This window comes from Eumetopias jubatus, unplaced genomic scaffold (genome assembly GCF_037043125.1).
Source record: "Eumetopias jubatus isolate StellerSeaLion01/CBP00866 unplaced genomic scaffold, mEumJub1_p1.0 scaffold_1, whole genome shotgun sequence".
NCBI classification, from domain to species: Eukaryota; Metazoa; Chordata; class Mammalia; order Carnivora; family Otariidae; genus Eumetopias; species Eumetopias jubatus.
The window spans coordinates 94,171,937-94,193,891 of NW_028274807.1; the positions used below are offsets into that span (position 1 = coordinate 94,171,937).

The 21,955-nt window shown below is 43.1% G+C and overlaps 1 protein-coding gene across 1 annotated transcript; it reads right to left on the reverse strand.

Moving 5' to 3' along the window:
• Positions 1-624: 624 nt before the first annotated feature.
• LRRIQ4 (leucine rich repeats and IQ motif containing 4) lies at positions 625-13,233 on the reverse strand. The gene is made up of 5 exons (XM_028100860.2): positions 12,211-13,233; positions 8,131-8,304; positions 6,753-6,891; positions 5,634-5,830; positions 625-777 (listed from the first exon to the last, which is right to left on the reverse strand). Exons 1-5 carry the CDS (start codon positions 13,231-13,233, stop codon positions 625-627), a joined length of 1,686 nt encoding a protein of 561 aa, XP_027956661.2.
• Positions 13,234-21,955: the final 8,722 nt, after the last annotated feature.

Below are 21,955 nucleotides of genomic sequence, written 5' to 3' on the forward strand. Positions count from 1 at the left end.
GTTTTAGGGGGTGGGGGGATGGGTTAGCCTGGTGATGGGTATTAGAGAGGGCACGTTCTGCATGGAGCACTGGGTGTTATGCACAAACAATGAATCATGGAATACTACATCAAAAACTAATGATGTAATGCATGGTGATTAACATAATAAAAAATTTCAAAAAAAGATAATATTCTCAAGAAAGATCTCAATGCTCTAAATACAAGGTATACTAAATTAAATTCCAATTAAAACTCCAATGGCGTCTTAAAGATTTTAATACATAAATTATAATGAAATTTATCTAGAAGAATAAATGTATTTAAAAAATAAGAAAAAAAAGTTTTAAAGTAGACAGGATAGTACAATGAACCTCCATTTACCTATCACATGCATCTACAATTATCAACTTATGGCCAATCCTGTTTCATTGGGATCCCCCACACTTAACCTCTACCTGATATTATTCTGCTGCAGTTCCCAGGCATCATATCATTTTATCTATAAATATTTCAATAAAGTGAGAATCTTTATTTTTATACATAATCACGATTCTGTGAATAATTTTAGTGTGGTGGGTATCTAATTCCTACATATTTTGCTTTCTTAATCCAACAGGGTTCATTACCTCAATTCATTATAGAATTATTTCCTATTTTTCTTTGTGGTGTTTCCTTTTACATCCTTTTTTCCTTTCTTATCTTTTGGAGAATTCTTTCCTTTCTTTAGCAATTTTTGCAGTTCTTCAAATCTCCCCAATCCTTTCTGGACCATTTTTCCACGCCACCACGCCTGAATCTAAAAACAAGATAAACCCAAACAGCATTAGCTGGTATCACTTAGGACTGGGGAAGGTTATCTCTTCATTCTGGTATGTAGTCTTAAAGATGTGAAGAGCGGGGCACCTGGGTGGCTCAGTCGTTGGGTGTCTGCCTTCAGCTCAGGTCATGATCCCAGGGGCCTGGGATCGAGCCTCACATGGGGCTCCCTGCTCCGCAGGAAGCCTGCTTCTCCCTCTCCCACTCCCCCTGCTTGTGTGCTCTCTCTCACTGTGTCTCTCTCTGTCAAATAAATAAAGTCTTAAAAAAAAAAAAAGATGTGAAGAATGGAATATTAGAACTCTACACCTTATTTTCTCTCTCAATTGGCCAGTCATCCTGGCAAATGTAAAAAATAAAAATTTTAAAAAATCAGTGCTTTTATGTCCCAGGCACTGCTGTAGACATTTAGGGAAGAGCAGTTAAATGCCAACGTCCCAGACCTCACACTGCAGCGAGAGGAGACAAACACAGGAATGTATGATTTGATAGTTGGTAGTAAATGCCACGGAGACAATAGTGCACAGTAAGAGGAATCAGGAGGGCCTGCATCTGCCCTCCCTCTCATCACTGGACTGCTGGGCTTCTACCTACAGCCAGCCCCCACTCCTTCTGAGATCCTATTCCCCCCCCACCTACTCAGAAACATCCCTGCCCTAGTTGTAGGCTCTGAACCTCCCGGTGCCTCCCCACTTCTCTCTGAATAAAAGCTCAAGTCCTTACAATGGGCTTACAAGGCCCTATCTGATCTGCTCCCTTCCTCTTGACCACACGGACCTCTTTGCTCCTTCCCCTAGCTCACTCTGCTCCAGCTGTGCGGGCCTGCTCACAGTCGGACACACCAAGCACAACCTCAGCCTCAGGCCTTTGCTTTTGCCGCTGCTTCTGCCTGGAATGCTCTTCCCAATATTCAGATGGTTTACCCTCCGGCTCTTCAAGTATTTGCTTAGTTGGCATGGCTGTGGACTGAACTGTCTCCCCTAATCCCCAACTCATATTAAAAGCCCTAACCCCCAAAGGTGATTGTCTTTGGAGATGGGCCCTTGGGTGGTAATTAGGCATGGATGTGCCCATGAAGGTAGGGTCTTCATGATGGGATTAGTGCTCTTATAAGAGACCCCAGACAACTTACTCTTCTATCTTGTGAGGGCACAGCAAGAAGACAGCCACGTGTGAGACAGAAAGCTCTCACCAGAGGCCGACCATGCTGGCACCCTAATCCTGGACCTCTCGCCTCTAGCACTGTGAGAAAATTTCTGTTGTTTGAGCCACCCAGTCTATGGTATAGTGTTATGGAAGCCAGAGCTGACTAAGCCAGTCATTTTTCCAATGAGGCCAATCCTGACCATCTCATTTAAGTCGAACCCCCCCAATCCCCCAACACACACACACACGCGTGCGCGCACACACACACACACAGACACACAGACACACACACGACTTCTGGGCATCTCAGTTCCCCTTAGCTTGAACTTTTTTCCAATGCCACTTATCACTTTCTAACAGACTATATAATTTTATGTTTTATATTTCATGTTTTTATTTCCATCATACTAGACATTAAGCAATATAAGGATAGAAAAATTTGTTTTGTTCACTGATGTACTTTCGGTGCCTACAGCAGTGCCTGGCACATAGCAGAAGCTCAGTAAGGATTTGCTGAATGAATGAACAAATGAATGAATGAGGTGGGTGGGGGATGCTGTTTTATATAAGGTGGATCAAGGGTAGGTATGAGGATATTTGAGCGGGGACTGAACTAGGTGAGGGCCGGAGTCTTGTCCATATCTGGGGGAAGCATCGCTGGGCAGAGGGAGGAGCAGGCTTGGACTTTGGGAAAACATCAAGGACCCGTTTGTGACGTGAAAATGGGACGGAGGAGATGGGGAGTGAGATAAGCCGCACCGGAGTTCGGATGCTGTTTTTCCAGGGGAACAGTACCGCCCCCTAGAGGCATTCTAGACTTTCGGGGCTTTTTGTTGTCTTGAGGTTTAGCGGTCTTCAATTGTGGGACGTGCACCCTAGTGCACAAAGACTTTCCCAGGGTGTGCGTGCTTGCATAGTTTGGAGGCAATCCATATCCAGAGCTTCAACTTCCACATGCACCCCTTCCTACAATGTATCTGCCGAGGAACACAACTGCTGGTTCTCCATTCCCACCTCTGCTTCATGGCTGCCCCTCTGGCACGCCTCTCAGCCACGTGAATCTGACTTGGGTGTGTTGCCCTAGACCCCAAAACCCTCTGGGACACCACAAATACAATACAAAATAGTAGTATAGAAAAAACAAGACACACGAACAAACAACAACAACATAAAACAGACTCTTAAAATACAGAGAACTGTTGGTTGCCGGGGGCGGGGGGGGGGGGGGGGGGGGGTTGGTGGGTGGTGGGATGAGTAGAACAGGTGAAGGAATGAAGAGGTACAAACTTCCAGTTATAAAGTAAGTAAGTCATGGAGATGAAAAGTACAGCATAAGGGAATATAATAATATTGTAATAATGTCGTATGGTGACAGATGGGGACTACACTTGGGGTGAGCACTGTGTAATGCAAAGAATTGTCAATATGTTGTGCACCTGAAACTAACATAAAATTGTATGTTGATTATATTTCAATAATAAAAGACTAGCAATATTGATGTTGGCCCCACAGACTAGGTAACCAATTCTTTTATAAGGCAAGTGGTTCCCAGCTCTTTGCCTTCAAGAAAATTGAAAGAAGACCAGTTGATTTGCCAGCCACGAGCCCGCTATCTGATTTTTGGGGATACAAATCTGGAAGAAGTTCAAAGATGTGTGAAGCATTACCATTTAAGACAAAATAATATAGGCGCGCACACACACAAAGGCTTCTTCCATTCTTGTCAACTTATCTATGTCAACAAGGTTTCTCAATGCCTCATCTGTAAAATGAAAAGTAGGAATAGAACCGATGTCAACCCTAGCAATAAGTAACATTTATGCAGGGATATATAAACTATGGGGGAAAGTTTCTCATTTGTGTATGTATTTTCCCTAAGTCCTCTAGGTCAAATAATTAAATACCAAAATTTGTAATGGATTTTATAGTAGTTTGGTCAATTTTATACCACTAATAATTGTAATATGACTTAATCCAGGACATTAAAAACCCTATGGTCACAGAAAAAAATTTTAATTTTAAAACTTAACTTGTATAAATATTTGTGTTGCCTGAAAGTATGAAAGGTGATCTATAAATGACTTAAAATTATACATATAAAACATTAAGCTCAATTCTTAGGGGAAAGTGAAATAGAAATACATGTTCAAGAAGAAAAAGAAAGGATATAAAATTTCTGCCTATGGTTGGCTCAAGTCTGACTGGTGATATCGGCTCAGGTCACCATCTCATGGGTTGTGAGACTGAACCCAGCCATGGGCTCCACACTCAGCATGGAGTCTGCTTAAGAGATTCTTTCACCCTCTTCCTCTGCCCATCCCCCACTCAGCTACACACACACACACACACACACACACACACACACACACACACACACAATCTCAAATAAATCCTAAAAAAAAAATTTCTGCCTATAAAATAAGAGCTTGCTCAAGTATTTTGTAAATTGATATAACTGACATATCAAATCATAATGGTATTTAGATTCCACTGAGTATGTTTAAAATACTGATCTAAGAGCTCTATTTTAAGATGTTAATATTTAAAACTCACTGAAAAGTAAATCCTTTGCAATAATTTAAACTTAGTGGCAAAAGAATTTAAATACCAGTTTCAAAGTGTGCAAGAGGGTACATGGTTTTTCAAAATACTTCTAGGAAGTATCCAAAAAATATTATTTTCATTCTTCCAGTGTAGCCATTCTTGAGTATATACATATTAAAATAAGTATTTTAATATAAATTACTTTCCTTTCTCCTTTATGTTGCAGCTCAGGCATTATTTTCATTTGTTAAAATGATGGGTTTTGGTAGGTTATATTATCTGAGTTTAATTTCAGAAGAGTAAAGAAGGTATCACATACTATTTATCATAAAAGAGAGGATGTTAGGTTTGATATGGTTGAGGGCCATTGACAAAAGAGGGTCTTGCAAAAGCAAAGACTCACTCTTGCTTCAGGTGAAAAAGAGAATCATGGATTTCAGTAGAGTAGTGATAAGATCCCACCTGTATTTTAACAGCACTGGTCTGACTGCTGAGTGGAAGGTATACTGTAAGGTGAGCAGGTGTGGAAGCAGGGATGCTAGTTGGAGGACTAGGGTGGTCGTGAGGGACTTGGACCACCTGCATAAAGAATATTGAATCCTGAATGAAATGGACACTGGCCTGGCCTGGCCTGTCTGGGGTATCCTATTATCTCCATGGGCTAGGTGGGCAAGGAGGAGATGACAAAGTTCTTTGCACTGCCTCCCTTTTAAAGGCTCTTTGCCCTTTGATCCTATTTAGTGGCAGAGCAGAACTCTGGTCTCTACAGCCTTGCTCCATAAATACTTTCATTTCTAATTTTTCAGCCTTATCTTAGTGACTTTGTGAACATAAGCGTTTCCGTCCAGTGAACAGTCCAAGAATTTTAGACTGCTTTGGGATTGGAAGTTTGGGTTTCTTTCGCCTGTTTGTTGTCTTCTTAACTGACAAAGAGCTGGAGAACGAAAATGCAAAAATGCTAAGATGATGTTCAAAGATCCTCTTGCTTAATTCTGAGGATAAAAAGGAAGGAAGAGGGTCTACTCTCGACAAGGACAAGGTATAGATGTGTAAAGAGCAGCCCCAGAATAGTCTGTAATATGTTTACCACTGGCCCTTCTCCAAAGCAACTGTGAATGTGCTAGCCAGAATTTTTGCTGATTTTACCTTTGTTGCCATTATCTTCATGTTTCTTTTTTTCTTGAAGTCTGCCCATATAGCCTGGATGCCTTCAGTACACACTTCTTTTGGGGGGTCATCCAGGGGGTTGTCCACCAGTGTCAAAACTTTTAGATTCACCAGACTATCTAAATTCTCTGGAAGACAGGTGATCAAGTTGTCTTCAAGCAGTAATTCTTTCAAAGCTGAAACAATTTGTTTTTAATGATAGATTTATCTTAAGAAGAAGCAAAGTTAGCATTCTTCAGTCCAGTTACTTTGAAATGCGTGTCTCCTGCTGTGTCATGTAATAAAAGACACAGATTTAACGAGGCAAACCAAGTTCTCTTCCTTATAACAATTCAAAGGTGTTGGAGCCAGTGTATATAAGCATTAGAGACAGAAAAATAGTACACACGGAAAAAATCTGACAATGTTTCAGTCCTGCAGGGACCAAGGACAGGAAAAAAATGGATGGTCAGGAGCATTACTAAGGGGTACTGCATGCCCACCCTCGACTCTACAGCAAAAACCACTTTTTTATTTGGTCCCACTGAAAGGTCAGCAAAAGGCTGTCAAATGGATGGAGAGATTGACACAGGTACAAATAAAGAATGGTTTAGCCTAGGGTAAAATGTTTGGGTGTTTAAATATGGATCATATATGATTCTTCAGGCCAATCATACAGCTCCAAAAGTCCTCCCTTGCTGATTTCACCACTCTGGGTCAACACTTTTCCTTTTATTCACGTGACTTAGTGACCTAATGCACATTTGCTGCAGGACCCCCAACTCCAAATTCTGGCATGTAGTAGGTAGGCAGTAAAGTATGATTAGTGGTAAAATGACTGTGTGGATGAATGCTAATTTTCTTAGCAGGTGCTATTTACTTCTCTGTTCAGTTCCAAATAAACAATCTAACTGCCTTGGTGAAGTTCTTAGCTGTACTAATCAGGCGCCTGGCCTTCCCTGTCTCACCCGTGAGGCCTGCAAGGAGGTAATGGGGTAGGGCTACGCTCTCTAAACATTGATATTGGTCTTTAGTGAGTCAAGGAAATGGGAAATGCTTCATCATGGGAAATGCTGACCTCACACTTCACTAGGCTGAGGATCTACTAAGATTCCTCACCTTGTGCTTGGCAAATGGAATCTGGAAGTTGCTTAAGCCGGTTGTGACGGCAGTCAAGAATTTCCAGGTTAGGCATTGATCCCAAGGAGGTGGGCAGGTACTCCAGATGATTGTTCTCTATATACAGCTCTTTAAGACTCTGAAAAGCATGAGAGTAGACCATAATGATCCTTACATTGATAAAAGAATTAAAATAACCAGAATCACTGGTGAGTTCCCATACTCTTTCAATGGGGGATACTATGCATTGGGATCAAGGGAAAAACATACTTATTTAAAGAACCATCATCAAAACATAAAATTATTTTCGGGTAAAACCATTAGACATGGTTCCCGTCTATGCAGGGAAAAGAAAACATGGGAATCTAGTGTTTGTTTCACATGAGCTTTATGGAAAAATAATTGTGATAATTTAACTATATATATCATTTGCTCCCTTTCAATAGCTAATTATCTGCAGCAGTTCATATAGAACTGAAATCGCATCAAGTGTCAATCTAACACTGCCCAGGTTTGAAGTAACCAAAATGTGCACGTAACAAGTTAGCTATTTTCAAATCCGCTGAGCAAAAATGTAGTGTTTGCATCTCACCCAAAGATTTCAGAGAGTGTCGCATGGCCTGTCAAGGAGCCAGATGACGAGAAGAGTTCTGAACACAGGGCAAAGCAATGGAGAATCAAGAACAGGACCTCTGAGTCACAGGTAAGAAGTACCGGTGCTATGCATGCTATCGCTCAGTTCCACGACTTGGGGGGGCGTGTCGCGGCCACATCTACTTCATCGTTAGTAAGAGTGCAAAGTACCACAATCATGGGAAAAATCTCAATTCTTTATGCATACATTGAGACGTAGGGGTATGGCTAGTTTGAATGAAGTTATCTTGTTGCTTTGCTAGGATTTAGCCCAGGGCTGTGGACCCATCTCCATAGGAACCTGGGACAATGTTAAATAGACCCTGATTTGCCTGCCATCATGCAGGGAGGGGGGTCACCTTGACCCCCCATCCAAAATGCAGGCTCCTAGCCATGTCACCTGTATGATACTTTAACTTCAAAATAGTAAAATTTTCAGGGGCCTCTTAGAAAAAGGTAGAAATCGAATGGAAAGCAGAATGACTCAATTTCTGTAAATAAAACATGCCAAACCGCACAGTGGAAAGGAATATGGCATGGCATAGCCTCTTGGCTATGTTCTTTGAGGGTGGATCCAGGGGCTCAGGAAAACGGTGTTAGAATTACTGCTTGTTTGGGGTTGGAAATCTAGTATGGATGATTCCACAGGCAGCCTACGGGGACACCACCATGTTTTCTCAGGATCAGCCAACTGAAGGAATCGGTGGGCACGTACTTCTTTGCCTACTCGTTTGGGGAGGCTTACCTGTAGTTTACTAATGTGTTCTGGCAAAGAGGTGAACTTGGCTCCCTGGTCTTGCCCAATGTATAATTTCTCTAAAGACTCTAAAGAAAGGATTTCTTCTGGAAATGAAAGGAACTGATTTCCTGTTAATCCAAGCATCTTCAGCTTTGAAAGTGAACCGAAGTCTGACGGTAACTAGAAGTATTCCAAAAAGATAAGTTTCAGGTCAAGGTTATTTTAAAAAGTAAGATAATAAATGGGGTTTTTAGTTTTGAGGCCAATTGATAAACATAAAGTAGAGCAATTTAGCAATTCCTACTGGTGAAAAGTTGGCACACATGTTTGCATATAGAGTATTTATACTTGTAGATCTAAAGTCTAGAGTCCCACTCTTTCCCCAAGCCTCTCTGCTCTTCACTTTTAGGCACTGCTTTAAATCGAAGCAATTTTTAACCCACGTTATTGCAAATTTTTGAGCTGTAGTGTAGCAAATGCTTGACAAAACTGAAAAAGTACTAACGTTTTTAGTGTAATATTGCAACTATAATATTAATAAGTTCAGTTATTGGAACTGATCAATTTAGGAACATGACCTCTCACCCTGAAAGGCTTTAGGTCAGCAATTTAGAAACTTCAGTTGAATTCTCAGTTGGGGGCACCTGGGTGGCTTAGTTGGTTAAGTGTCTGCCTTCAGCTCAGGTCATGATCCCAGGGTCCTGGGATCCCATGTCAGGCTCTCTGCTCAGTGGGGAGTCTGTTTCTACCTCCCCCTTTGCCTCTCCCCCTGCTCCTCCTCTCTCTCTCAAATAAATAAAATCTTAAAATCTCAGTTGGAAGCAAACAGTGAAGACTACTGTGATTTTTATCTTATCATATTCTGCCCTCCAATGAACATCAAGGCTTATGTGCCCTTTGTAGGTATTGGGTAGCCATTTCCCAGACTCCCAGACTGTCAGGCTTAGGAGGCCTTAGAAAGGTTATCTATTCTAGTCCTTTAATAGGATGGTTGAATATATTCCACAGTAGCCATCCAGCATACATTTAAATACCACCTCCTGGAATGAAAAGCTTATTACCTGGATGGGGACCTCTAATCATCAGATTTCCTTCTTCGGTCAAGTCAAAATTTGTGTCACTATTATGTTCACCTATTGGTCTCTTTCTGGCCCTCTAGAACCACATGGAAAAATCTCATTCTTAAAATGTGCGACAGTCTCCCTATTGATTATGTTACAGAGACACCTATTCTCTTATAGACAAAAAAAAAGCCCAGCTACATATCTCAAGAGCTTCTTAACTCACTTTGAACCACCTTCCTTTATCTGGTTTTACTCCTAATGGGGAAATCATTCCCCACAGTTGCCTGTCCTAAGCCCTGGCTTCTCCTCCACCCATTCCTCTCTTCTTCATGAGAATGGTTACAGTTCAACTCAGCCTGATCTCTCCATAGATGGGGGGATAGATAAATAATTGGGGAGTAGGTCAAAAGAAAGCCCCTTAGAGGGACAACATAACAGTAAGTCTCACACACCCGCAATCTTCCATAAGATATTTTTCTCTTCATTGTGTAGGGTGAGGGCTCATTTTCCTAAAAATGCTATAAAATGTGTATAGTTTTATTTATTTTTGTAATCAGAGGAAGTCAATCTCCAGAGAAACTGATGTTTAAGCTTTCCTTCTTGGCCATTTCACAATTCTTCATCAGGCACTTAGATCCCTTTAATACAAAGCATCTGCATCAGTGCAGTCCAAAATAATAGGAAAAGGTTTTTCAATCTAACCCCTTCATTATAACCCAGTGATGTTCCTCTTACTGCTGTTCAGTTAGCTCATAGGTTTAGCTTTTCTTTTTCAAAGCACATTTAATGTTTAAAGACTTTTTTTTCAGGATATTCAAGATCCAATAATTAATCCCATTACAGTCACATTAAAGTAGCAGGAATAAATCTGGATGTACAGAAAACCTACAGAGCATCAAATGAGGACAATCATTATGGATACTCTTAACTGAGCTTTAGTCATTTTGAGGTTGAGTTGTCCCTTAACAGAAATGTACCATACAAATAAAATCCATCTAGATACACACTGAAAGCCAGCTATTTTTGCACCCACCTAGGCAAGAAAAAGCTACTGGCCAGGCTCCAAGAGCCAGAAACCCATCAGGTAAGTCTTTCGGGTAGGAGAGGTAAGGAGCTGGCTTAAAAACCATGTGTCATTATACAGAGAGATGCACGGGGAAGTTACTGGAGGGATTAGCATAAGAGGAAATGAGAGAAGAAGACAAAAAACCACAGAAATACCTTCGTAAGAACTGAAGAATAACAAGCAATGGTACATAGAGATTTTCACATTCAACACAATAATATTGAACATGTCCACATTTCGGCACAGCTTGATTTGTGGTAAAACCTGGCATTGGATGAGGCTTATCTCTATTAAGGCGCCATCTGTGTGTGATTCCCTCCTCTATTCTGATCTCTGAAAAAGTCTCACAGGAAAGGATTACTTATCATTCAAGACTCAGTAGGAATTAAGTCAATTTGTTATTCTTCCCAAGGGCACTTTCTATTTTGAGGCTTTCACTCCCAGTGTAGAACTGGACAGACTTTGTCCACTGTAAAAGAAATTTCTTGCCTCAGTGGTGGAATAGCTGGGGGGATGGGCAGAGGGCCTCTGATAAACCTCTGAAATCCTCCAGTGGAGATCAAGCCCTAGATTCTCTTTCTAAATCCTAAATTACCATCAGAATGGTTACTTCCTGAAAGGCAGTTTTAAAACTATAGCGACTAGGAAAAACAACAGCACCCCCCACGAAGTTCTAAATGAAAAATCGAGTAAGAGATTAAACAAAAACAAAAACACCCCTAACAAACCTTTAAGGCCTAGGACTAGTATAAAGTATGGTGAGCACAGGAGATCCGCGTCCATGGCCAGGAAAAGCAGACCTATTATTCGATTACAGTCGTGGATTTCCAAATCTCCTGATATCTCCCTCTACATTTGTAACAGAACTAACTGTTCTTTTTAATTTTCAAATATTAAAAATAAAGAGGGGCGTCTGGGTGGCTCAGTCGTTAGGCGTCTCCCTTCGGTCATGATCCCAGGGTCCTGGGATGGAGCCCCGCATCAGGCTCCCTGCTCGGCGGGAAGCCTGCTTCTCCCTCTCCCACTCCCCCTGCTTGTGTTCCCTCTCTCGCTGTGTCTCTCTCTATAATCTTTATAAAAAAACAATAAAGAAACAAACACATGTGTATGCACCATCCAAACCATTTGTTAATAAAATGAAATTCGTGTCAACTCTACTCAAATAAAAAGAATTTTCAAATCAATAAAATGAAATGCTGCAATTAAAACTGAGCTCCCTGGTGACCCCCTCCTCATTTCCTTCACTTCCTTCCTCTTCCCACAGGCAGCCACTATTAAGAATTGAGCGAATTTTTTCCTAGTTCATATGTTTTATACTTTTATTACATATATATATATCCACAAAGTAGGTGTTGTGTGTGTATGTATATAGTTTTGTGTAAGAATTTATAGTGTCAGGTTCTGCAATTTGGTGTTTTCCTTTTTAATAAACATCACAATTTTGAGGTCTACCTGCCCCACAGGTAGAGCACATACTGCTCTAGTTCAGTTAAATTATTGTAGGGTTTTTTAATTTTATGAACATAGCACCATCTGTTTGCTCATCGCTCCCATACTTCCCTGTCAATAGCGCTATGATGAACATTTTTGCACACGCCACCCTGCACACATGGGACGGAGTTTCTTTAGGGACTGCTTTTGCAGTTCACCAGAGTGGAACATTAAGGCCTGAGGTCGTAGGTGTCAGGAAAAACCCCTGCCGTGTGAGGAATCCCCGTTAGGAGGTGGTCTCAGTTCAGAATACAGACTCTGGGGCCCAGGCGCTCTGGGTTGGAACGCGGCTCCGTCTTGTACAGGGGTGTGGCCTCGGGAAGTCAGTTAAGCTCCCCGTGCCTCGCCTTCCCCATGTATCACTGGGGATAATAGCACCCACAACAAAATGAAGACATCAACACCAGCTCAGGGGCAGGAAAAGCCTTGTGGAAGCACCGTGACAGCCAGGAAAGGAATCAGTACCTGCCGTATCTTATTATCCTCCAGCGCCAGGACTTCCAGGTTCTTCAGCGCACCGATCTCCGACGGACAGCGCTCCAGATGGTTCTGGCTGAGATCCAGGAAGCGCAAGCTGACTAGCCGCCGGAAGGAGCGCCGCAGCCCCCGCAGGCCAGTGTTGCAGAGGTAGAGCAGGTGCAACGAGGTCCACTTGCAGATGAAGCGCGGCACCTTCTCCAGGTGGTTGCCGCTCAGCCCGATCTCCATCATCCCCGTTAGCTCGGCCAGGGTGTGCGGGATCGAGTGGAGGCGGTTGTGGGACAAATCCAGCACCGACAGTTTGCGGCAGTGGCCCAGCGACTCGGGGAGAACGGGCAGGCTGTTACAAGCGACATAGAACTTCAGCAGCCTCGTCAGGCTCCCAATCTCTTCTGGGATGACAGTTAGTTTGTTCTCATCCAGGTCAATGATCTCCAGGTTGTAGAGAACACAGAGCTCCGCAGGAAAGACTTCAAATTGGTTTTGCTTCAGGTAGATCTCCCTCAGTTTGGTCTGGTTCACTATTTCCTTGGGCAGAGACTTCAGGTCGTTGCCGGTCAGCCCGAGCAGCTCGAGGTGGTGCAGGAGTTTGCAGATGGCGATGGGGATGTCGGCCAGGCGGGTGTGGTAGAGGCGCAGCTCGCGCAGCGCGCGCAGGCCGCTCAGGACCGGAAGGGACGAGGGCAGCAGCGGGTTGTGGCTCAGGTCCAGGCCCTCCAAGCTGCTCAGCTTGCCCAGCTCCGGGCACAGCTCGCTCAGCTTGTTCTTGTTCAGGTAGAGGATCCGGGCGTTCTTTAAACGCTGAATTCCTTGGGGGATTGCTTCAAGCTGGTTGTTTTCCAGATGCGCTTCTTCTAAGTCTTCTAATGCTAAGATCTCTGAGGGAATGGTAGTCAAGTTCTGATGAGAAGCATCAATGAAAAATGTTCTACCAGAGGCCTGTTGTGGATCACCTTTCTGATGAATTCTAGGTGCACGTCCTACTGATTTTATGATGTCATATGACATTGTGTTGATGGAAAGTTCAAGTATTCAAAATCTGAAATATTGGGAAAAGAAAAAAAAATCTGTTTACTTGCCATGAGATTCCATATCCTTAAGAGAGATAAAATTTAAGCTTAGTTGATTCAATCTAGGGCTTGACATTCTAACAGGGCATGAAATGTAGGTTTTTGTGTTTCGTGTTGGGAGATGAATTCAAGTATAGACTCCTCCTAACAGGTTGACTTATATGAAAAGAAAAAAGATTGTCTAATTTCAGTTTTTTTAAAATCCCTGTCTTGATTCTATTTCCAGGTAGAATGGAGAAGATTGCAAAAGATCGCTCTTACCATAAACACTGAGAGAACACTAAGAAAAAATATTTTAAAATATTGCATTTTTTTTTCTTGAAGCCACCAGAGAGTTGTGGATGCAAAGAAGGCCAAAAGAATTAAATTCTAGAGATGGACTACTCTTTCCTAAGTATGTAGAGACCAGAGGGCACTTTGATGCCTGGTGGCATTTTTCAACTTTGGGGACCGGCAGGAAGAGGAGCCAGCCTTCCATATGCACAAGCAAAGGAACTTCTGAGACAAGGAGAAACCAGCCAAACTTTTTTAAGCCATGTATGGATTAGCATGGAAGGGCCTCAAATGCAGAGTCGGTTCTCCCTGGCTAGACTGGGCCTGACTCAATGGCCTAGGAAAAGTTGCAGGCTAGGTGAAAGAGCAGAGAGACCTCGTGGTCTTAGATGCCTAAGCCTGGCTGGGGCGTAGGGGCTTAAATCCCTAAGCAAGATATCTGAAATTGCCTCGAATTGAAATGAACTACAGCAGCAACCTAGAAAGAAATTAAATGAGAAGTAAATCATGTCCATGGATTAGAACACTCAGTGTTAAGAGGTTAATATATTCCCCAAATTGATCTTTTGTTTCAGTACAATCTCAATCAAAATCTCAATAGGCTTTTTTTTTCTTTTTTGGTAGAAGTTAACAAGCTGATTCTAAAATTTATATGAAAATACAAAGAACTTAGAATTGCAAGAGATAATCTTGAATAATAACAAAATTGGCAGACTTGCACTACTGGATTTATAAATCTTATAAATCGAAGGTGTTAATATTGTGTTACAGAAGACTAAGTCCTTGGTCATTAACACACACACACACACACACACACACACACACACACACACACACACCTCAAAGCCTAAGAAGGAAGGCCGAGAAGACGATGAGGCGATGGTGGCCCAGTTGATTGTAGCATCTTTGACTTGCCTTCTAGGATGGGGGCTTTCCTGCTGGAGTACTGGACCTCTCCTCCCACACAGAGCCTAGGCCTTAGATGGAGGTTATGTGCTTCGAGCCCCACACTTAATATTACTGCGCCTTGCAACACAAATTATGTGGTTTAGATCCTCATTACTATATGCCTAGCCTCCGACAGAGTTCTGGGACAGTGTTGCTCTCTGTTATTTAAAGAAAGGAAAAGACTTATCATTGATAAAATCATGTCTAGAATAAGCTGTCTCCAACATTTCTCATTTGATCATTAGATTGATTTAATACCGTTCAGTCCTGTGGATAAAATTTCCAGTGTCCTGAATATAAACTACGGACAATGCTGGACTCCTAAACAATCTGTGGTGTACGGACTAAGGCCATGGTAGAAACGAAAATAGAGAACACTCGGGACACTATATGCTCTAAGCTTTACTTAATGTATATAATCCTCACTAGAACCCTAAGAAGCAGGTGCCATTATGATCTTGGTTTTACAGATACAGAAACTAACCAAAAGGGCTTTTCTCAGAACCTAGTAAGAAGTTGGGGCAGGAGCGAAGAATTTGCCTTAACCTCACTGAGGATATTAACATCATTCGTTTACAAGAAGCCTGGTTTTTATTAAAATCAGCCTTGGGTGTGAGCATTCTGGCTTGATTTTCTTTTGCGGCCTTCTGGCAGAGTCATCTAGGGAAGATTCTTGAGGACTAGCCGTCTGATTAGGGTTAACCCAAGTGCATCTGGGCTTCCAGACACATAAAAGAACTTATTTCTCCTAACATTCGTCTTGTTCCAAGTTGAGACCTGCCTAGAATGTCTGAATGTGTGTGTACATATGTTATCTTGCCAGAATCATTTATCCCACATGTGTCTGGAACCAATTTGATGGCCTCTGAAAGCTATATATATTGCATATCCATTAACGGACTTAATAATAGGAGGTTGTAAAGTCAGATTTGCAACAGGTTGGCCAGTAATTCAGCCACAGTAAATAAGAACGGAGAAGATTGATTCCTCATTGACTATTTTTTTCATAAGGATTGCTACCGCAACGTGGTCAAATTAACTTGTTACAACCCAATATTACTGTGGAATTTCTAGGTGTAATAACTGTGGTGTCATTTCAAGGAGTCAGGGTTTGGATAGTTTAATAATTGGCCCTTTTTTGTGTACTTTTAATGCCATTTAAGAAAATGATCAACCTTAAATTTCTATCAAGTGTTGACACTTTTGTTTCCAAGTCTGTTTACACACCAACTGGAGAGATAAGACTACAGTCCTGAGGTTAACAGGGCTCTCTGATAGCATAAATAACCATTTCTAGTTAAAATAATTTCAAGATTTTACTTAAAGCTTCACCTGGGAGATCTTCTCCCTCTAACACAGACAAGCCAAAAGCCTCAATATACCTTGGATGGAGAACCATGTAATGGTAATGGTAACACCCTTTCTTTGATAAAAATTTCTGGGAAACTAAAATCCCAGGAAAAATTTTTAGGTCTCCTCTCAAGTAATACTGAGTAATAAACTACAGACTTGAGTGGAAAACTTTTATAAGCAAGCAACTTTAGATTTGGCAGGGGCAAGGGAGAATCTAAAGGGCTCAGCCAATAATAAAGGCAAGATGTTGTGATATAATAATAAATATATATTTGGTCTTTGTTCCCAAGTTCCTGATACAAGAGCTTCTAAAACCTTTGGTATTTTCTGGGGGGTTGGAGAGGAGTGTCTTTTGTTATTCATAATAAGCCCCATTCAACCACACCTGAGTCCATACTAATGAGGTCACTCTCCTTAGGCCCCCAGATAGCCTCAGGAGGCAGCTGTTTGCCAGAGGAACCATCCATGCGATTAGAGGGGTGGAACTTTCAGCCCCAGCCACGACCTCAAGAAAGGGTCACTGGGAGAGGGGCTGGAGGTTGAGTTAATCACCAATGGCCAGTGATTTAATCAATCGTGCCTTGGGAATGGAACCTCTATAAAAACCCTAAACAACAGGATTGGGGGAGCTTTTGGGTTGGTGAGCACATCAAGGTGCTGTAAGGGTAATGTGCCCGGAGAAGGCGTGGAAGCTCTTCACCCTCTCCTCGTACCCTCTCTTCCCCACGTGCATCTCTTCCATGTGGCTGTTCCTGAACCATAGTTTTTAGAATACAGTGGTAATGGTAAGTAAAGTGTTTCTCTGAGTTCTGTAAACCATTAAAGCAAATTATCGAACTTCAGGAGAGAGCTGTGGGCACCCCTGATCTGTAGTCCACTGGTACCGGTGACCACTTGGGACTCGTGAGTGGCATCTCAGGTGGGAAGCAGCCTTGTGGGACTGAGCCCTCAACCTGTAGGGTCTGCACTAACTCTGGGTGTGTAGTGTCATAATCAAACCTTAGGACACCTACTTGGCGTATGCAGAGAACTGGAGACTGGCTTGTTTGGAAAACCCACGCCGTTGGCGTCAGGTGTTTTGTAAGTAGAAACTTCCTAATTAGTACTGGGATACGGCGATGTTTGGTATGTTAAGAGAAATAGAAGGGAAAAAAGTCTATAATCTGATAACGAGCTCTGAAAGTTTTGTAGAGTAGAGAGTCTTCCAAGCACGGGTCCAGTGGGTCTGGCCTTTTGAAAACTTCAGATCAGTTACCTAAAGGTAAAAGAGGTCTTAGAGAAACATTCATTTCCCAGAATTGTTAGCCATGTTGCACAGTGTGCCCCCATCCCCACTGTCACCAAATAATTGATCTGAAATAGCTTCTCAGGACTTGTTTTCTTTAAATAGACTCAGACGGGCATTTTGCCCATTTTCAAAAATGTTTCTACCCTTTATTCCTCTATGTGTAACACCAAACTATAGATCTAGTAATTCCTAGGCAAAACCTTTTATTCTTTTAGAATGTGGTTTTTCAGATTATTGTCTTGCACAATGAATAAGAAGGTTTGAGGTGCTTTTCTATTACTAATCACCGATACTTTCTTGTCTCATCAGATAATAAAAATGTAAACTTTTCAGACCACTCACTCTTTTATCCATGGGCCAAATCAGTTTTTTTAATAACACTAATTTTTCCACCTGCATATTTAGTACCTAAACAGCACATATGCATGAACAACACCGGAAGTCAGCACTTCAGATACTTGTCAGAAAATTCAACCAGGAATTTGCTCTGTTCTGATACTTGCTAGCAGCTCAGTTGAGCCTTCTGGTAGTTGGGGGAAAATAGCTAATGGGTGTGTTAAATATTAATTCTCGCAGATCCTTTGAGTTCAATCTCCATGTTAGCAAGAAACAACTTACCTAGACCTTATTATCTGTGTTTCCTCAAGACAGGAGGATCATAATTATATCCTAATAAAACCTCATGCTGTTGGGCTTTTTAAATAGTTACAATAAAAGAAACATTTGAAAAATATTTCTGGATTTTCTATAAAGCTATAGTCAAAGACCTGTCTATTAAGTTACTTATATAAAGATACACCCACTAAACCTTCCTACAATAAGGTGCCAGAGAAATGTAAATGCTGCTTTTTATTGAAGAATGGGGATTACATACCCTCCTATATTCTCTTTGGCTCTGACTTCTAGAAAGTTGAGATTCAAGTTAGACCTCCACTCTGGGTTCTTGACACCTAAGCACCCAGTGAATCCACTTAAGTCTCCTTGAAGCCAGCTCAGCAACATCTGTTTCCTCCACCACCCTCCCCTCCCCCCCAGTCAGTGATTCTCAAGGGGAGGGTTTTTAAAATTCCATCCCTCCTCCATCTGGAAATCATGGGATGAATGAAAAATGTACTGATGGAAATGAATTGTACATGTGGTCAGGTTTTTTTTTTTTTTTTTTTTTACCATTCTACTTGATATGCATTTTGACATGCAGGCTGTAGTTGTATGCAAATACGGTTGTTGTGTTTTGTTTTTTGCTAAGGTGGATAGGGAGAACAGTGCTTTAAGTGGTGTTTGTCTAGTTAAAAGCAGCTCTTTTCTGTTTATTCTGTTCTGAACCTGTTTTTTAGTCACTCTCTAGAACAAAAGTGATTGGCACTTCTTGCTCCCTTAGAAGAGTATCCCCCCCTTCCCCTAGAGCAGCAATTAATAAATCCTGAACCTCTCTTTACTTTCCTCTACTCCAAATACTCTGAAAGGGATTGGGAGGGTAGATGCTGAACTGTGCCCACACGCATGCTTTGGTATTTCAAGCTACCTCTCGGCTTTGTTGGTAGAACTTGGGTAAATGAAAACAATATTTTCTATTCATATTTAATCTGAAAGAATTCAAGTGATGCTTAAAATCTGTGGGCTACACAGGGTGTGAAGAGACCCCTGCCTTGCCTAGCACAATTTCTTAGCAGTGGAGTGCTGTTCTGGAATTGCCTAGTGGGGTAGCTTCAGGGACAGAGGTCCTGGACGTTTTTGTTTTTCACCTTTGAACTGTGTTCAAAAACGTCGTGGTTTCACTTTGAGGGTCTTCCTTCCTTCTCCCAGGCAAGGAGTCTCTGGTTGGCTCCAGAGCTCTCTACAGGGGCCCTTCAACTACTTCCCCTGTGGTCTATGGTAACCCCAAACAGAAGACCTTTCCTTCCCTCCTTCCTCTTTTTCTCTCTCCCACGTCCAATTACCTGAGCATGTTGCCCTGTAACTATGGCTGGGTTTTGTCCCCTTCTCCTCCTTTCCCCAAGTCCAGCCTCAGCTGGATCTTCTCTCAGCTGGGCTACTGCAGGGGCTTCGGAACTCTTCTCCTCTAGGTCCTGTCAAATCCACCTTCCACCAGCCGCTCCCTATCTGAGGGCTCCCAGCGTCCTTGTCCCATAACAGCTGTGCTGCTCAGGGGATGCTCCACGTGGGTCCGACCCTGCCTGCCACCGCCCCCCCTGCCCCGTACTCATCTGGGTGGCCCCAAGTACCTGCGCATCTCCAGCACCCACCAGGCAGTTCCGCCCTGGGGTGGATTCACTGGGACCACTCAGGAAGTTACCCCCTACAGAAAGTCCTCCCTGATACCGCCGCCCCTCCACAAGACTATCTACATACCCCTTTAAGCTCCCTTAGCTCCGTGCCTTATCCGTGCTGGTGCTACTATCTGCTTCTGCACTTGGCCCCCGCAGGTGTGTACACACTTTGGGGAGGAGACTGTGTCATAATCGTCTTTGTAGCCCCGGCCCCTAGCCCATCAGCCGTGCCCCCTAAACCTCAAGAACTTCCCTCTGCAGAAGAGCGGGAGCACCCTCCCTCTGTGTTTTTCACCCAGGTCTGGGTGATCCGGAGCCAGAGGGAGTGGCCAAGGAACTTCCATAGCATTGGCAATCACCGCCTGCCCAGTCAGGCTTCAGAGCCTAAGTGGGTAATGGCAGGGAATGCGCAGCTGGCTGGAGGTGGCGCTCAGGGTTTGGCGGTCATCCGAACCCAGACGCGGCAGGCGGGTGGCCTGGGACTGGGCAGGCGCATGCGCCCCGTCGTCATGACAACGCCTGCGCGGCGGCCTCGGAGTGAAAAGGAACATGTGTGGCAGCAGGAAGGAGGCCGCCCGCGCCGGGCCCCGGTTCCCCCCTCCCGCTCCCACTACGACCCCTAATCCGTCCTGGGCCCTGGCCGACGGTAGTGGTAAGAACTAGGGTGTCCTTTGGCGCCTGCCTGGCCCACCGGAAGCGCACGAGGGGCTTCGGCCCCAGCTGCAGGGTTGCTCGAGCCAGCCCATTCCTCCGAGCAGGCTGCCGGCTCGAGGCGGTGCGGCAGGAGGGTGCCCCTGGGAACCCCAGCTTTGGCCAGAACTCTGGGGGCCCCCCAAATGTGGGCGGGAAGGGAGCCCCAAGTCCCCCTGGGGGGTCTGCCCTTCACATGAGCCCTTGTCCTGGAGCAAGGCGTTGTCTGTTGCTCTGCTCCTACGGTCTCCGGGAAGGGTGTCTAGGTGCTCTTCTAGGGCTCTTTTTTGTGGAAGCTCCAGAAGGAAGGGCCTAGGTGGGCAAGAGGGTCTTGAGACAGCTCTGACTTTGCCTCTCTATGCTACCTCCGTTTTAAGTATTTCTGCAACCTTGAATTATCTCTAGCAAATTAATCGCAGCTTGCACGCCCCTCCTCCTGCCACCGATTCCATTTTGGATGCTTGTGTTATAAAGTGTGTGCTTGTAGATAGGGAACTGTGCTAGAAGCCTTACATATTCCTCACCGCATCCTTGAGATGGGCACCGTGCTCTGCTTTTAGCGTAAGAGGAAATTTAAGATGGGAGAATTAAGGTAACTTGTACAAAGGTACACAGGTGATCCTGGGTAGGTAGCCCAGTCTGACTCACTCCTAACCCTTGGATTTCCTGCTACTTGGCTGTTCCTGTATAGAAGGGATAGGGGACACCTCTGACATGAGCCCTTTCTTTAGAAATTCTAACAAGTGCTGCCAGGTGAAAAATATTTGGAATACAAGACTTTGGCATGGATGAAAAATGGCATTTGAGTTAGAGTCTTGATATTGTGTAACTGGTTAGTCCTAGTTTAAGCTTTACAATTTGAAGACGGATTTATTATTTTCCCCTAATATGAATACAGGAAATAAATTATTGGTGCCGTAAAATCCTGACACACAACACTTAGGTGAATTTTAAATGAAAGAGAGCATAGCAGAAAAATATAGCAGAAACTTTTAAATACTTTAAATCCATGGTCAGGTAATAAGAATTTTTTTTTTTAAGCTTTTATTTATTTGAGAGAGGGAGAGCACAAGCTGGGGAGAGAGGCAGAGGGAGAAGCAGACTCCCCACTGAGCAAAAAACCCGATGGGGGACTCAATCCCAGGACCCCAGGATCATGACCTGAGCTGAAGACAGATGCTTAACTGACTGAGCCACCCAGGCACCCCAAGAATTTTCTTGTAACTTTCTTTAGCTATATTTAAGTTGTAATCTAAGATTCCTTCCTTCAGAGAAACATGAGTTCTGACACATTTCTTCTGCATGTGTTGGGTTGGTGCCGCCAGCTGAGGGCAGGCACTGAACCTCAGAGATTCTCAGGCCAGTCTTCTCTTTTTAATAGCAAGGAAGGTAGTATGCAAGAAGGGAGGAAAGAAGCCCAGTGGGAGCCCACCTCCAACAAGTAAATTTGTTAGAGATCTATTTACTGTGTTTCCTGTGAAGAATGCTCAAGTAGCATTGTGTAGTTTGAATTCCATGTGAACCATGGTCACATAAGTCTGGGAAATGGAGTATTTTTTTTCTCCCTTTTCTCCAGGCTCAACAGTTTGAAGAGTCTTTGTGCACCTGAGTGTTGTAAATGTCCTGAGAAGTATTATAGAGGTCTGCTTCGCTTTAATTCAGCACTTCCCAAACTTATTTGACAATAAAATCTATTCTATTTAGAACATCTTTGATCATATTCTGGAAGATTAGTATTCTGAGGAACACAGTTTGGGAAATATTGTGCTAAAGTGTTATGTAAATTCATGGAAACTTCCTAAAATAAGTGAAGAGTTTTTTTATGTACATCCACCCATAAG

What these genes read in the sequence shown, in the direction of transcription:
- LRRIQ4 (XM_028100860.2), bottom strand. Translation starts at nt 13,233, where the DNA reads ATGTCATATGACATCATAAAATCAGTAGGACGTGCACCTAGAATTCAT. An exon ending in TTCCATTTGCCAAGCACAAG is followed by an intron (nt 5,831 to 6,752) that starts GTGAGGAATCTT and finishes AAATTGTTTCAG; the next exon opens with CTTTGAAAGAATTACTGCTT. An exon ending in TGAAGATAATGGCAACAAAG is followed by an intron (nt 778 to 5,633) that starts GTAAAATCAGCA and finishes TCTTGTTTTTAG; the next exon opens with ATTCAGGCGTGGTGGCGTGG.